The sequence below is a fragment of the Mytilus edulis genome, chromosome 3 (genome assembly GCF_963676685.1).
Source record: "Mytilus edulis chromosome 3, xbMytEdul2.2, whole genome shotgun sequence".
NCBI classification, from domain to species: Eukaryota; Metazoa; Mollusca; class Bivalvia; order Mytilida; family Mytilidae; genus Mytilus; species Mytilus edulis.
Window position 1 is genome coordinate 37,175,556 of NC_092346.1, and position 14,418 is coordinate 37,189,973.

At 30.1% G+C, this 14,418-nt stretch overlaps 1 protein-coding gene across 1 annotated transcript; it reads right to left on the minus strand.

Moving 5' to 3' along the window:
• Positions 1–2,778: 2,778 nt before the first annotated feature.
• LOC139516379 (centriole, cilia and spindle-associated protein-like) lies at positions 2,779–10,122 on the minus strand. Its single transcript, XM_071306448.1, has 4 exons — positions 9,972–10,122; positions 7,276–7,820; positions 5,525–5,664; positions 2,779–4,948 (listed from the first exon to the last, which is right to left on the minus strand). Exons 2-4 carry the CDS (start codon positions 7,799–7,801, stop codon positions 4,697–4,699), a joined length of 918 nt encoding a protein of 305 aa, XP_071162549.1. The 5' UTR covers positions 7,802–7,820; positions 9,972–10,122; the 3' UTR covers positions 2,779–4,696.
• Positions 10,123–14,418: the final 4,296 nt, after the last annotated feature.

The window sequence follows — 14,418 nt, forward strand, 5'->3', positions numbered from 1 at the left end:
ATAAAAATTTTGAAAATAACAAATTTAAAAGATGTGAAACCGTGAAATTTAAGAAAAAATTTTTTTTGACAATAAATACAATTTACTAGAAATAAGGTTCAGGTCCATTGTTATGTGTCAGTATCTGTAATATGCAAAGAACAGTGAAACCATGAGTAAACTGGACAACTGCCTAAACTGAAATCGACTTTAGATAGGGTTTACTGTTTGTGGTAAATAACCATACATTGTTTTTATGTTGTGCAAAATATATCATGCATTTACCAGAATAAATTGTTGTATAATTTCTTGCATAATAACACCACAGATAAATTTAGTAGAACTGTGGAGGTTATTATGCAAGTGTGTGAATTATCAGTGTCAAGCACTTTGTGATTATTATAATTAGGTCACCATTTTCTGTATGACATCTCGTCTTTGTACTGATATTTGTTCTATGTGGTAGTATTGTTTCTTGACATTCCTGTAGACTTCCAACAAACAGAACACAAATGATCTGTAGTTTTTATATGTTTAAATGAGTAAGCATTTATATCAGGAATTTTACTTGATCCCTGTTTCTGCTAAAGATATTTCTATTACACAATTATTCTGATTTTTTTTTTCAAATGTCAAATTAGTAATCAAGGATTTTTTTTATCATTTAAAAAGTTATTTAAATTTTATTAACTATTTAGGTCTAAATGATGTTTTCCTAGAAATAAAACCTTTGAGATGATACAGTCTTAATTACGGCAATATTGCAAAATGCAAATTTTTCATGAAAATAGCGCAGTTACAATATAATAGATCTATTCAAGTTTGCTTAACAATTACTGAAAAAATTCCAGTTTGGTTGTAAGCACAACTGTTACATATATTGATATTTATCTAACTGCGAAAAGTTAAGAGATTTTTAAAAATTTATTATGCAAGATCCTTTCATGAAAATATTGGGTCCAATACCTTTAACATACAGATCATTTAATTATAGAAAATTTAGATTACAAGTAAAATGGTAATACATCAAAACACAGACATGTTTCCATGACAATATTAAATCCAATGGATGAATCTGATATTTTTGAGACATTTGTTTCCACAACAAATAAAAAAAAATCATTATCATACTTTGAGTTTTACTTTATAGCCCTTGATAGATATAGGAAAATGTGGGAGGAGTGCCAATGAGACAACTCTCCATCCAAGTAACAATTTAATAAAACCATTAAAGGTCAAGGTACATCCTTCAACACAAAGTCTTTTTTTTTTCAATAGTCAGGATGTTACATCACCCTTACATATCCACCTGACTAAGGGGTTACTAGGTTTCAAATATATAACACAAAGTCTTGGCTCACACCAAACAGCAAGTTAAGTTAAAAAGGGGCCCCAAAATACTAGTGTAAAACAATTCAAATGGAAAAACCAGCAGTCTTTATCTATATAAAAACGAGAAACACTTGTGAACCACATAAACAGACAACTACCACTGAACATCAGATTCCTGACTTAGGACAGGTGCAAACAATTGCAGCGGGATTAATTCAACATTTAAATGGTACCAAACCTTCTCCCTTTTCTAAAACAATAGTACAACATCACAACAAAGAAAGACACACTATAAAATATCAATTGTCTTGATATGATGAATCTGGTTTCAACAATTGCTTCAATGTTAAAATAGTGTAATCAAATTTATTCTGTAACAAGGAATGGACGGTAAAATTGCCACAACTTGGGTTTTTGTCTAATCTGTGACAAAAGTCGAAGTTTGCAAGACATAGGTTTTACAATTGCATAAATTAGTCTGACAAATAAGCTATGAAAATAACCAGAATCGACTAAACTATCCTGCGACAGCGGTGTAAACATTTTGTATATAGCTTTATATTGCAGAAGGTGGAAGACTGGGATGCTTTACATCTAGTATGCAGATACCTTATGTTGCAATGTTTCCATCCATCATATGTCCAATGACCTTGATCTCATTTGCATGGTTCAGTGACTGTTTGAAAACACAATAATATTTTATTATCGTTTGATTTTCTCACTAATTAGGAGTAATTGGGATATATTAGAAACACTATAATTTATTTGGTATATGGGTTTATTGCAACTCTACATGTCTGCCGGTTTTATATGACCTTGAACTCATTTGAATGATTTATTGCTCAATATTAAGTTTTAGGCTATTTCAAGTACTATTTAAGCAAAGGGTCAGCCATATTTAGTGTATGGAATGATTGTAAGGTGCCCATGTCTGTCTTGCAGGTATCATCTGACCTTGACCTTATTTCCCTTGTTCATTTGTCAATGGTACACGTAAGTTTTTGTGTTGTGATATGTTTTTCAAATTCTTATATTAATAGGTCGACTATATTTGGTGTATGGAATAACTGTAAGGTGTTCATGTCTGTCTGGCAGGTACAATATCACTGTGACCCAATTTTAATAGTTTATTGATTAATTTTTGTGTGTTTTGGTCTGTTTTTCAATTACAATAATCAATAGGTCAACTAGTCTTCTTAAAAGTTTTGAATAAGGTCTTTGGAAGTGTAGCTAAAGTGTATTGGTTGATTATTGGTAGTTAATGCCACTTTTTGTTGGTACAGGAGGAGAGAAGAACCAATTAACAGGAAAACTTGCAATCCTAATCAATTAAGATTGGAGAAAGGTGCACCTGTCATGAATGAGGTTCAAACTCACAACACCAATGTTGAAAGGGGAGTAACAAGGTACATGAAGTACTTAGACCACCAGACAACTAAAGCCTTTGGCACAAGAAAAAAAAACTGATTAAAAATAACATTAGCTTTATTAATCAACATCTAAAATCTGAAACTGCATACAAAAATTAACATACAAAAAGTATACAATAATATAGTAGATATAAATTATGATGGGTAGCAGCTACCATTAACAAATGTAAAATATGATTAACATCTTAATAACAGTTCAAAATTATTTTCAAAGAACTATTCTTATGAATTGGTAAAGATTATACTGATGAAAGTGAAACTTATCTGATTCTGTTATAAAATTTTGAATTTGTAGGGTGTATAAAAATGTACCGTGGATTCATTATTGTTCGTTGGATACCAGTTATTGTCGGATCTGTTGGGACAGGTGATATATATGTTCAACTAAATACAAATTTTTATCAGGTTGTAAACAGACTTGCAAAACCATGAAAACATGTATTAACAAAAGTTTTCCACATTCCACAAAATTTGGTACCAACAAACAAATAAATTAATCTACCATATTTTTGGTATTTTACAATTCACACAACATTCATTATTTTTCAGCAAAAACGATTCACATGAAAAAAGAAGTTTCATCAATATGAATTTTGTCAACAGCTCTTTAAAAGTTTGACTGAATTTTTTTGATTTATAAACCTGATCAGAACTTTTCTCTGGTTCTTGATAAAAAAAAAAGGGAATCAGGAAAATATTTCAATACATCACCTCTTGAATTGAAAACTAAAACACAAAATATCACAAAAAACTTTAGTAAATTACTTATTTATTAATCTCATTCATACTATTTTGTAATACATTTACATGAATCAGCAGCACGCTTAAATAAAATAGTGTAAAGTACCAGTATAGATTTGGTTGTCAAAATTTTAAAAAGGCCCTTCCCCAATGAATTCTTTTTCATTCTAATGATACGAGGTAGACTGCTGATGAAGTATTTTTCTGCAATAACATAAATTGGACCAAGAATTTGAACTTTGTGTTAGTAATTTAAAAAATATAGAAATCCTCAAAATCATCTCCTTTTTCCTCAAATGTTTCTCTAAATATGACAATCTCTAATTGCTTCATGATGTACAATCATCAATAGTGATGAACATGTCACATGATTGAATGAATATAACCCTATACTGACAATAGGACGGTACCAAAATATGACACATGACTGCTCTCATCCAATGAAAAGTGAGAATTTTAAAAGAAGCAAGTAAAAGTATGACATGTCAGTTGTGTAATGATTGCTGCATGAGTAGATTTTTTTGGTAGATACCATTCATAAATATCTGAAAGTTCTTTCAAAATGTATGTCAGTAAATAAAAACAGAATTAAATGGATATAAATAAAACAACTTTAAGATTATATAATCATACAAAACAAATCTGTCTGCACCAACAACAATTATGAGTAGTGATTTTGAATTTTAAATTCTTCCATTTTCAGCTTATTGTTTTAAAAACACAAGTTGTGACATTATTGTCATGATTGTAGGAGTAAAATGTATTATATTCCTTTGACTCAGTGATCAACTATGTTTTTTTTCTCTAAAACCATTGTCAATTTTATTACATCTACAATGTAAATTAATATAAAGCAGATTGATTGAAATATTGATTGAAGACTTTAATGCAAGAACTTTTACTTTTTTTATGAGTATTCAACCATTTTAAATATTGTGACAATGCATATGGTTCAAGCGATTCCTGTTATGTTGCTACATGCAAGTTGCACTGTTTATCTTATGCATTCTTATGGCAATGATATAAATATTGCATACATTGAACTTTCAGTAACACTTTTAACATTAAGAAATGAAAACCATGATAATGGCAAGAAATCAATTTCTACATATTGTCTTTTTTACATCCATGATTGTTTCTACGAATAAATAACTAGAAACTAGCTTTAAATGCTGATTCATTTGTCTTAACTCTGAAAACAAATCACCTAGTCACTAAAATTTATAGGGTCTGAAGCATCGTGGCCTCTCTTGAAGATTTGACACAGACCTAGCGTATTCTTCAGCTTTGTATTCTGGGTACATTCTACGATACTCTGATTGCCAGCCGGCAACTTCCTTTGCTGCTTTCTCTAGAACCAATGCTTTCCTCTTTCTTTCTCTCGCTGATAAGCATTTTCTTGCTGTCTCTCTTTTCTTCTGTCTTTCATGGTGGTCTACCAAGGCTTTCATTGCCGCTGGATAAACCTAAAATTATCAAAATATGAAATATATATTGAAATAATCCTACCGCAGTATGATTTGGGGTACTAAAATAAAGTATAAGTAAAATTTATCTGGTTATTTTCTTGGCAGGTGAAATGTCTTATTTTACAAGCAAGTGAAGGAAAATGACACAATTAATATGCTATATTATTCATAAAGCAAACAAAATGGTCATTTTCAAAATTGTTTTTTTAGACATGCTAGTAGATTGAGTGACGTAGGAGATCACTATTTTTTATACTATTGTTGTTGTGAAATCATTGCATCTAGTATATTTGGAGATAAAAATAATTTCATGATATTTGCCTCTTTAATTTGAAAAATGACAATACTGCTTCATTTATTATGGATATTCATATTTTCACTAGCATATGCTATGCATTTGGTCTCTGGTGGAGAGTTGTCTCATTGGCAATCATACCATATGTTGTTATTTTTATATGGTGAAACATTATTCTATATTCTGTATTGCTTGATAAATTTAGAACACATTACTTAATTATCATGATAATAGCAGTAATATAATATACATGTATTTTTATTGATACCTGTACTTACATCATTTGAAGCACGAACATTAAATGACTTTTTGACCCCTGTCTCTCTTTCTTTATCACCACATCCATAAGCAACAAATGGTGGTCTGTAAATTGGTGAAGACTTTGGTCTCAATTTCTTAGGTTTCTTTTTCTCTTCAGCTAAGCAATAGAAGATGGAATAAAATATTCAAAATTAATTCATGTTTTGCACTTTAGGCTTTTTTATATTTATTTTTTTATACGCCAGATACATATATGCAATAATACATTTACATTTATCATTGTTTTTTAATAAATTAAACTCTGTTTGGTGAACCAATGCCTGTGTGAATCATTTCAATAGAGTCCCTGAAGTGGATACCTTAGTATGCAATGTTGTCAAATTATGCAAATGAATGCAACATTTATAATTAAATATTACTTCAAATTGACAACAACACTTCAAATGGTCTACAATTTTATTTACAAAGTTTCTCTTTCAAATTTTAAAGTATTGTGTTCAAAACTGCTCTTGCTTGTAAAATGTATCTTCATGTCAGCTATAAAATGTAAATGCTCATCCATCTTCCATAATTAGTGTAATTATAAACATAATTTAAATTAAAAATCATCTTTAAAAATTGAAGTTTCAATTTTGTCCATTCCCATGTCAGTTACATGTAGATAGTAATTCTCCAAAAAATTATATTTAACAATGTTAAATCATCTACTTTCTTATTGTCATTTGCACATAAATTGTGAAACGTAATTAAGTATAAAAAAATTCACATTAAAATAAGATGTTTCCTTTTAAAATTTTGACACAAGTTTTGTATACGTTGTTTATACATTGGAAACTTTAGGAGTTTCTCCATTTTCAATTTCAATTGTACAAATGTGTGCACATGCATGACGTCTGTTTAAAAATGCAGAAACACAGTGTATACACAAACAGCCATTCAAGGATGATACATTGTACATGTTGTACATGGTGTACATGTATAGGTGGCTTCGACCTGAGTATAACACAGTCATACTGTTATACTCAGGTTATCATGGTTATATATAGCCACAAGAACAAGTGAAACTGCGAGCTACTGCTCACTGATGATACCCCCGCCTCAAGTGGATAATATTAATAGTGTAAAAATATGCAAGTGTTCGGTAAACAGGAAGTTGTCGAGTGATGAATCTGAAAACGCATCACACGGTATAGCTGACTTATATAAATCCTGAAATCAAATTTCAGAAATCCTTGTATTGCAGTTCCTGAGAAAAATGTGACGAAAATTTTCAACTTGGCTATCATGTGTAAAATCATACAAGTGTTCGGTAAACAGGAAGTTGTCGAGTGATGAATCTGAAAACGCATCACACGGTATAGCTGACTTATATAAATCCTGAAACCAAATTTCAGAAATCCTTGTATTGTAGTTCCTGATAAAAATGTGACGAAAATTTTCAACTTGGCTATCATGTGTAAAATCAGACAAGTGTTCGTAAACAGGAAGTTGTCAAGTGATGAATCTGAAAACGCATCACACGGTATGGCTGACATATATAAATGTTGATACTAAATTACAGAAAGGGTGGATGTGTAGTTCCTGAGAAAAATGTGACGAAAGTTTCATGGGACGGACTGACTTACGGACGGACTGACAGACAGAGGTAAAACAGTATACCCCCCTTTTTTAAAGCTGGGGTAAAATTATGTGTGTTATAACACAGTTATAATATATCACACATAATTTATATACTTTTATAATAATTTCACTTAATATTTATTCTTACATGATTTCAGATCCAATTTAAGATCATCAGATTTTTTGCATAGATAAGTCTTTAATCCTTTTGATTTTACAACTGCTTTATTGTTGGTCTGTATTTGTACAATTTTTTCAGGTTTGTCATTATCTCCCTTTGACTGTACTACTACTACATCTTTGTTATCTCCCTTTGTTCTGATATCATCAGTTGATTTACAAATGTCTCTTTTCAAATCTTCTGTATTTTGATTGTCTTTACTGTCATATTTCGCCAATTTATCTTTTGCTTGTTTTATGAGTTCCTCAGATTTATCATCATCTTTCTCCTCAATAACTTGTAGTTTTTGTTGTAATTGGTCACAGATTTCTTCCTCAGAAGTTGTTTTTGAATCACCTGAATCCTGTTCAAAGTCCCAGGACAGCGGTGTATGGGCGTGTTCCAATTCTCTACGATGTGTTCTGTATTCTACATTGTTATAATATTCAGGTATGTTCCTGACAAGATGTGATTTTTTAAACTGAAGTCCATACTCTGATCTTTTAAACACCATGATTGCAATTTCTGTATTACTGAAATAAATAAATACACTGTATAAGCCTATGATCATGATGATATCACTCAATGATATTACAAAGAAATCCTTGTTACCAGCATAAAATGGTTAACAATAATGTTATGTTGTCATTTAGGACATGTAAGAAATCCTAAGATTTTTTAGGTCATAATACATGTAATAAGTCCACATAGTCAATATTATTTGGATGCAATTCAATAACTCATCTTACATACAATGTATAAAATGCAACTAAAACATGTAGTAAATTTAATTTAGAATTATTATAAATCATCAATGTTCATTTATTAATTGCAATTAATTGCACTATAAAATGTATTTAATTGCAACTAAGGATATTTTAATTGCATACTACATGTATATTACATAATTGTATTTTGTAATCCTGTAATGCAATTAGTGGATACTTTTGATCTAATTATTAATGAGGTGTGCCTTGATTGGCATTACATTTTAATATAGAACAGATTCAAATATGTCAGTCATGTTAGTGTTTCTAGCCAAAAAAAATGAAGTTGTCTGTAAATAAAATTTGTATTTCTTTTTAATGTCAGAGTACTTTCTATGTTTGAGTTATATTACATGTATTATCTACCTGGAAATAAATCTATATCACATACATTTGTACATTACATGTACATAAAGCATAAAAGAGTTATATGTATAACCGACTTTAAATAAATCTTTTATGCTTTATGTACATGTCATGCATGTAATAACAAAAAGATTATCAAATACCAGAAGTCAAGGAAGTTGAACTGTACTTTTTTCTTTAGTAAAAATGACAACATGGGTTACATCTCAAAAATCCTATATATATATATGTTCATTATCAATAACAGAAGTATTTTTGGGGTAAATCTTATTGGCCATCTGGTTCATATTAAGTTTTGGTGAGTCCTAAGAGAAAATCGTTTTATTTCATTCTGTTACAAAATGTATATTAGGTCTAGCCTCCTGAAATCAAAGAATACCATTTTAACATCAAGGTCTTTTCATGTCAGAGGTACATACATGTACATATGTATCTAGGTTGCTCATTAAACGTTTTTTTGTTATTAAGATATGTTTAGATGTACATGTACAGTTTAGTGTATATAAATGAATGAGTTAATGAAATGTAGAGTTTGCATGGTTGATGTTTCAAACCAAATTATAAGATAATCTTCTCTTTATTTATTTCATTAAACAGACACATATACATGGGGACATTGGAGTGTTACAAAATGTCCAAGTAGATACATACTTTAAAATAATGTAATAAAATAATTTTGGGTAACACGAATGACAGAATAACACTGTTATTATCCGAATAACACTGTTATTATCCGAATAACACTTGTAATGACCGAATAACACTTGCAATTTCAATATTAGCACATATTCATGACTTTTAAACATTGATTTATTATATAATGATATATTATTGATGTATTTTGTCACTTAAAATGATTTACAGAAAGCAGATTAGTTCATAAAAATCATTTTAAATTTAGTGTGTATATCCAACATGGCGACCATTGTGATTTCCGTGATCACCATGTTGGATGTACACACTAAATTTAAAAAGTTCTTTGTGAACTTATCTGCTTTCTGTAAATCATTTTAAGTTATAAAATACATCAATAATATACTATTATTAAATAATCAATGTTTAAAAAGTTACCAATAAGTGTTAATATTAAAATTTCAAGTGTTATTCGGTCATTACAAGTGTTATTCGGATATTAACAGTGTTACAAAAAAAAATGTATTCAGTCATTCGAAGTACCGAATAATTTTTACATAAATTCATTACAAGACTACTGTTTGTGGCACAGGCACTTGTTTCTATCCATACGAAGGTCGACTATCCATATAAATAGAAGCTTCTATTTATATAGAAACAAGTGCCTGTGGTTTGTGGTGCTACCAAATATATAATAAAATTTGAAAATAACAGGAACCATAGATATGCAACATTTAAAATAAATGTTCACAATATTTAACTGTTTTCTTATAAATTTGATATGAAAACAGGCTTTTTTTTATACTGTTCTTAATTACCAAAACAAATCTAGTCGTAACATGTTTTCTGGAACCGCGGATAATATTTTAATTAGCCTAGGATCAAAGCAATTCTAAATTTATCTTTATTCATACGAACCTCGTTAAGTTTTATAAAACTGGATGTTGTCTTCACATCCTGGCTTCAAAATCCCAGATTATACTGCGTTAAACTTTCTTAGACTTTCGAATTCTAGTCCAGTTTGTTTGTTTTCAAAATCGACAGGAAGTTTGAATCGAACAATAAATGCGGGCAAAAAACGGTCAGCCATGGCCAATATCCGGATCACTTGGATATCAGAGTTCTGAAATAGAGTCTGAGCCGGAGTGCGTGGCTAAAAAGGGAATAAATCATTCAAAAATTTATTATTGTTCCTGTCAGATTTATTAAAATAGAAACATTGCTCAAATATTTTGAGTTCGGTTACAAATATATTGCCGGACAAAACGGGATAAATAAAAAATAAGAATTACTGTGCTAGGCTCAGATTGTACAAATTTATGCAATATTTTATAACACATAAATTACAAATAATTTAACAAGAAAAACAGATCGTGTTAATCTTTTAAAACAAAAAAGTTATGTATTTCTATCGAAAAGAAAAATAAGTCCACAAATCCGAAGTTTGACTGCAAATATCTGAAATTTGAACCTAAATTTACTCAAGAAGTAGCACATGAAGGTATATTTTTTATTACATAAAAATTATTTGATTTAATTAGGTAAAAAATAGCCTACATGCAAATTTTCATCAAAATCTAAACACAGGATCAAAACTGTATCGTATGCCCTTAAGAGAGAACTATATCTCTTGCACATAGAAGACACCCTTGTCAGTAGATTTCGAAAAGAGCAGGCTAATGCCGCTATAAGGCAACACTCGCACCTCAAAGTGGAAAGGGATGCATATAAGTTGTAATTACTTGTTTCCTAATCCTGTATGAATAAATATGTTTAAACTAAGATCTGACCATCAAGAAAGTTTCATATATATATAGCAACCCTTTAGTAAAAGAAATACAAAAAACAATTAAGTGATCACTGCTAAAAGGAAATGTTACATGACTAACATCTAAGAAAACAAACCGAACATAAACTTTATCTTAGATTTCGCTTGACTTATTTTCTGACATACCCTTACAAAAGGAGTTGGACAGGGGGTCCCTGGTTCGAATTAGTATCATATCGACGTTAACTTAGTCAAAATTATCCTGTTCAAAAGACAATAGATGGAAATTGTGCCAATAGTAATGAGAACCCAACACAAATCTGGGGGATCTCAAAATGTACTGGAAGTTCAGCAGATCTTGTTCATGGATAATTAAGATTATTTTGATTGATTGCTTGTTGCCGTCTAGTGGCAAATATTTCAAGCATGTTCATCACTAAATAGAAATTAACAATAAAATAAATTCGAAGGTCGTGTAATAGATGTCGAACGGGATGAAGATCGGGGGAAATTTGGACTGCATGCCTCTGGAAAATAAGGATAGATTAAATAAGGACAAACATTTTCCCATTCAACAGGCAACACATGAATCCCTTAGAGAGTTGTTGCAATTGGTCTTTAAGCTCAAAAAGAGTGCCATTTGTTTTTCACGAGGCATCAAATTTATACGTTTCCATTTTTACCGGAGGTGACTTCGTACTTGTACATCCCGAACATATGGCAAGCCGTTGTGGAATATATTCCCTATTTACTAATATTAATAAATCATTTATTAATATTAAATATTATTTTTTTAATATTAACAAATCGAATTTTTGATATTAATAAATCGTTTATTAATATTAAATATTATTTTTTAATATTAACAAATCGTATTTTTAATATTAATAATATTTTTTGATATTTAAAAATAATCATTTTGTAATATTGATAAATAGGCTTTAATTTTTAATATTAAAAAAACAATTTTTAATATTAAAAATTGGATTTATTAATATTGAAAAACGTGCCGGTCGGAAGAAGACCTAGAGGGTTCTTTTTTTACCCCAGTCACCTTTTGGTGAGAGGGTACTAACTGAAAAAACATTGTTACGATGACGAAAAATGATGCAATACTGCAATTTTCAGTCAACGTCTAACGTCCATTTTACTCCATTTATGGAAGAAAACGGACAGAAAAACAGACTCATGATACCCATAAACAGATGTATTGGCCGTACGTAAAAAATCAAATGTAAGTAACTAACATAAAACAAACATTTATTTAAAAAATTCTATGAATTTATTTTGTAAAAAATAAACTTGTAGAAGAAATCTAAGTACAGTGAGACTTGGTAGTATTTCTATGTGCAGGATCCTCATTTCCTAATGATAAAATGAATTAGATGCAGCATATATATGCATTTCGAATTAACTAATGGACTTAATAGGCTAGAATACCGGTATCAAAGTTATATCAAACAAGTACACAACACTGGTTACCCCGATTTGATATCATCGGAGACTTACCAACAGTAACATCGACACAGTTGTAGTAAAAGACATGTGACAGATACCAGAAATAGATAAATGCATCATATGCGCTTTCAAAGATTTATATCAGTTCAGAGTGTTTGAAATATTAATCATCTGTAACAGAAAGAATCACTTTATTTGTTAGTCTTTTATTTATACCATAAAAAGAAGAAAAAACACAAATCAACACGTCTGTATATAGTTTATTGTTTTGGTAAATTGGACTTAGTCATAATGCAAAACTTGTTCCGTTACAATAAAGTTCACATAATTCAACCTTTATGCCGACCTTCAAGTTTTTTGTTCTTGTTTCTTACGTCATTCAAATACAATTAATCCTAAAATTACCCAGAGGAAAAAATTATCCTATTTTGACAACCAAACAATAGATGCAAATTAACCAAAAAGCGTTACCAACGCCCAGGAAGTGGACTACGTCAATGTTCGCCAATTTATTATACCTGCGATAGTCTAAACAAAGACGAAATAAACTATAAATAAAATCAAATGCTTACAAAATTCTGGTTTGTAATTTCAGATTTGACGTCCAAGCTATTGTGAGTATTACTGGCTTATTTATTTTTAAATTAAGTCTATACAGAAATCCCAGCTTTCCTTTTTCAGCAAGGTATGATACACAGAAATAGACTAATTTCTTGTGAATTCGAGTTTTAGAAAGTAAAAGTATAAAGGTGGTTCTTCAAAATACATCGTTTTAGTTTCGGTCAATTCGAACAGGACCTTTTAACTGCAATTATTTGTGTTGCTTAATCTTAAGTTATTTATGTCGTGTCTTCTGTACTATTATTTGTCTGCTTGTCTTTTTCATTTTTAGCCATGGCTTTGTCAGTTTATTTTCTATCTATGAGTTTGACTGTCCCTCTGGTAACTTTCGTCCTCTTTTACAGCTGACCTATATTAACGGTTTGATTATGAATTATTTTTTTTTTTTTTTTTTTTTTTTTTTTTTTTTAAAGCTCTTTGATATTGTCGATTTGTCTCAATTAAATCGTTCTCTATTCGGTGGAACACCAAATTCTATGAAACGATAAGCTTATCCTTCATATTTGGTATTGATAGCAAAAAGGAGGAGGGCATGACATACAAATAGATCATAGATTTATAGTTATCATATAGGGTAGTTTCTCGCTACATTGAAGACCCTTTGATGACCTTCGGTTGTTGTCTGCTCTATGGTCGGGTTGATTTCGCTTTGACACATTCCCCCATTTCCATTCTCAATTTTAGATGTGTATTCGATCAGGTCATATGTGATTAAATATTATAGATTTAATTAGAAATTATTGATAAGTTATAACATTGTTGACTATGTCAATAAATGTTCAACGTCTTGTTGCTTAAACAATCTCAATGAGATATGGCATCTTGTTGCACCACCCCCTCTGTTTCTCATTTATTTAAACGAGATGCACAAGTAAGCATCAAAAGTTTTACTTTCATATGGCACAATTAACATTATACTTGAATTTGATATCATAACGAACTGATAATATTACGTAATACTTTCAAAAACAGTGAAACCTTTCCTCCCTTTTATTCACAGACAATACACAGGCTTGAAAATATGTATAAAGAAGAAAGAACATTAAATAGCAAAATGTGATGTTGTTAAACAAGAATAGAAACCCCTGCTGCTTCTCTATGTGATTGTTGCGTCTCAATCGAAAACTTAAAGACGAGTTTGACATTTGATCTTTGGCAATCGACATGAAATCATTAACGTTAGAGAAATTTATACCTTTCTGAGAGTAAAAGGCTTAATTTAGCACAAAACCGATATATTTATAAAGAAATGGATTTCGTGAATTATAATTGGACTAAAACTGCAGTTAATAAATATAAACTGAATAAGTGAACGAAAATAATTTGATGACTCGCTAATTGAATGCCGTGGAAACCAATGTGTGCGCGATATTGGATCAATTTCTGTTCCATAATGAATTTGTATAGTAAGATAAAACTAGTGATTTTTGTTCATGTCAAAGGATACTACTTGTAGATTGATCAATACAAATGATGAGGAAAAATGAGAAGTCATGCTGATAAACCTCCCTATATTTA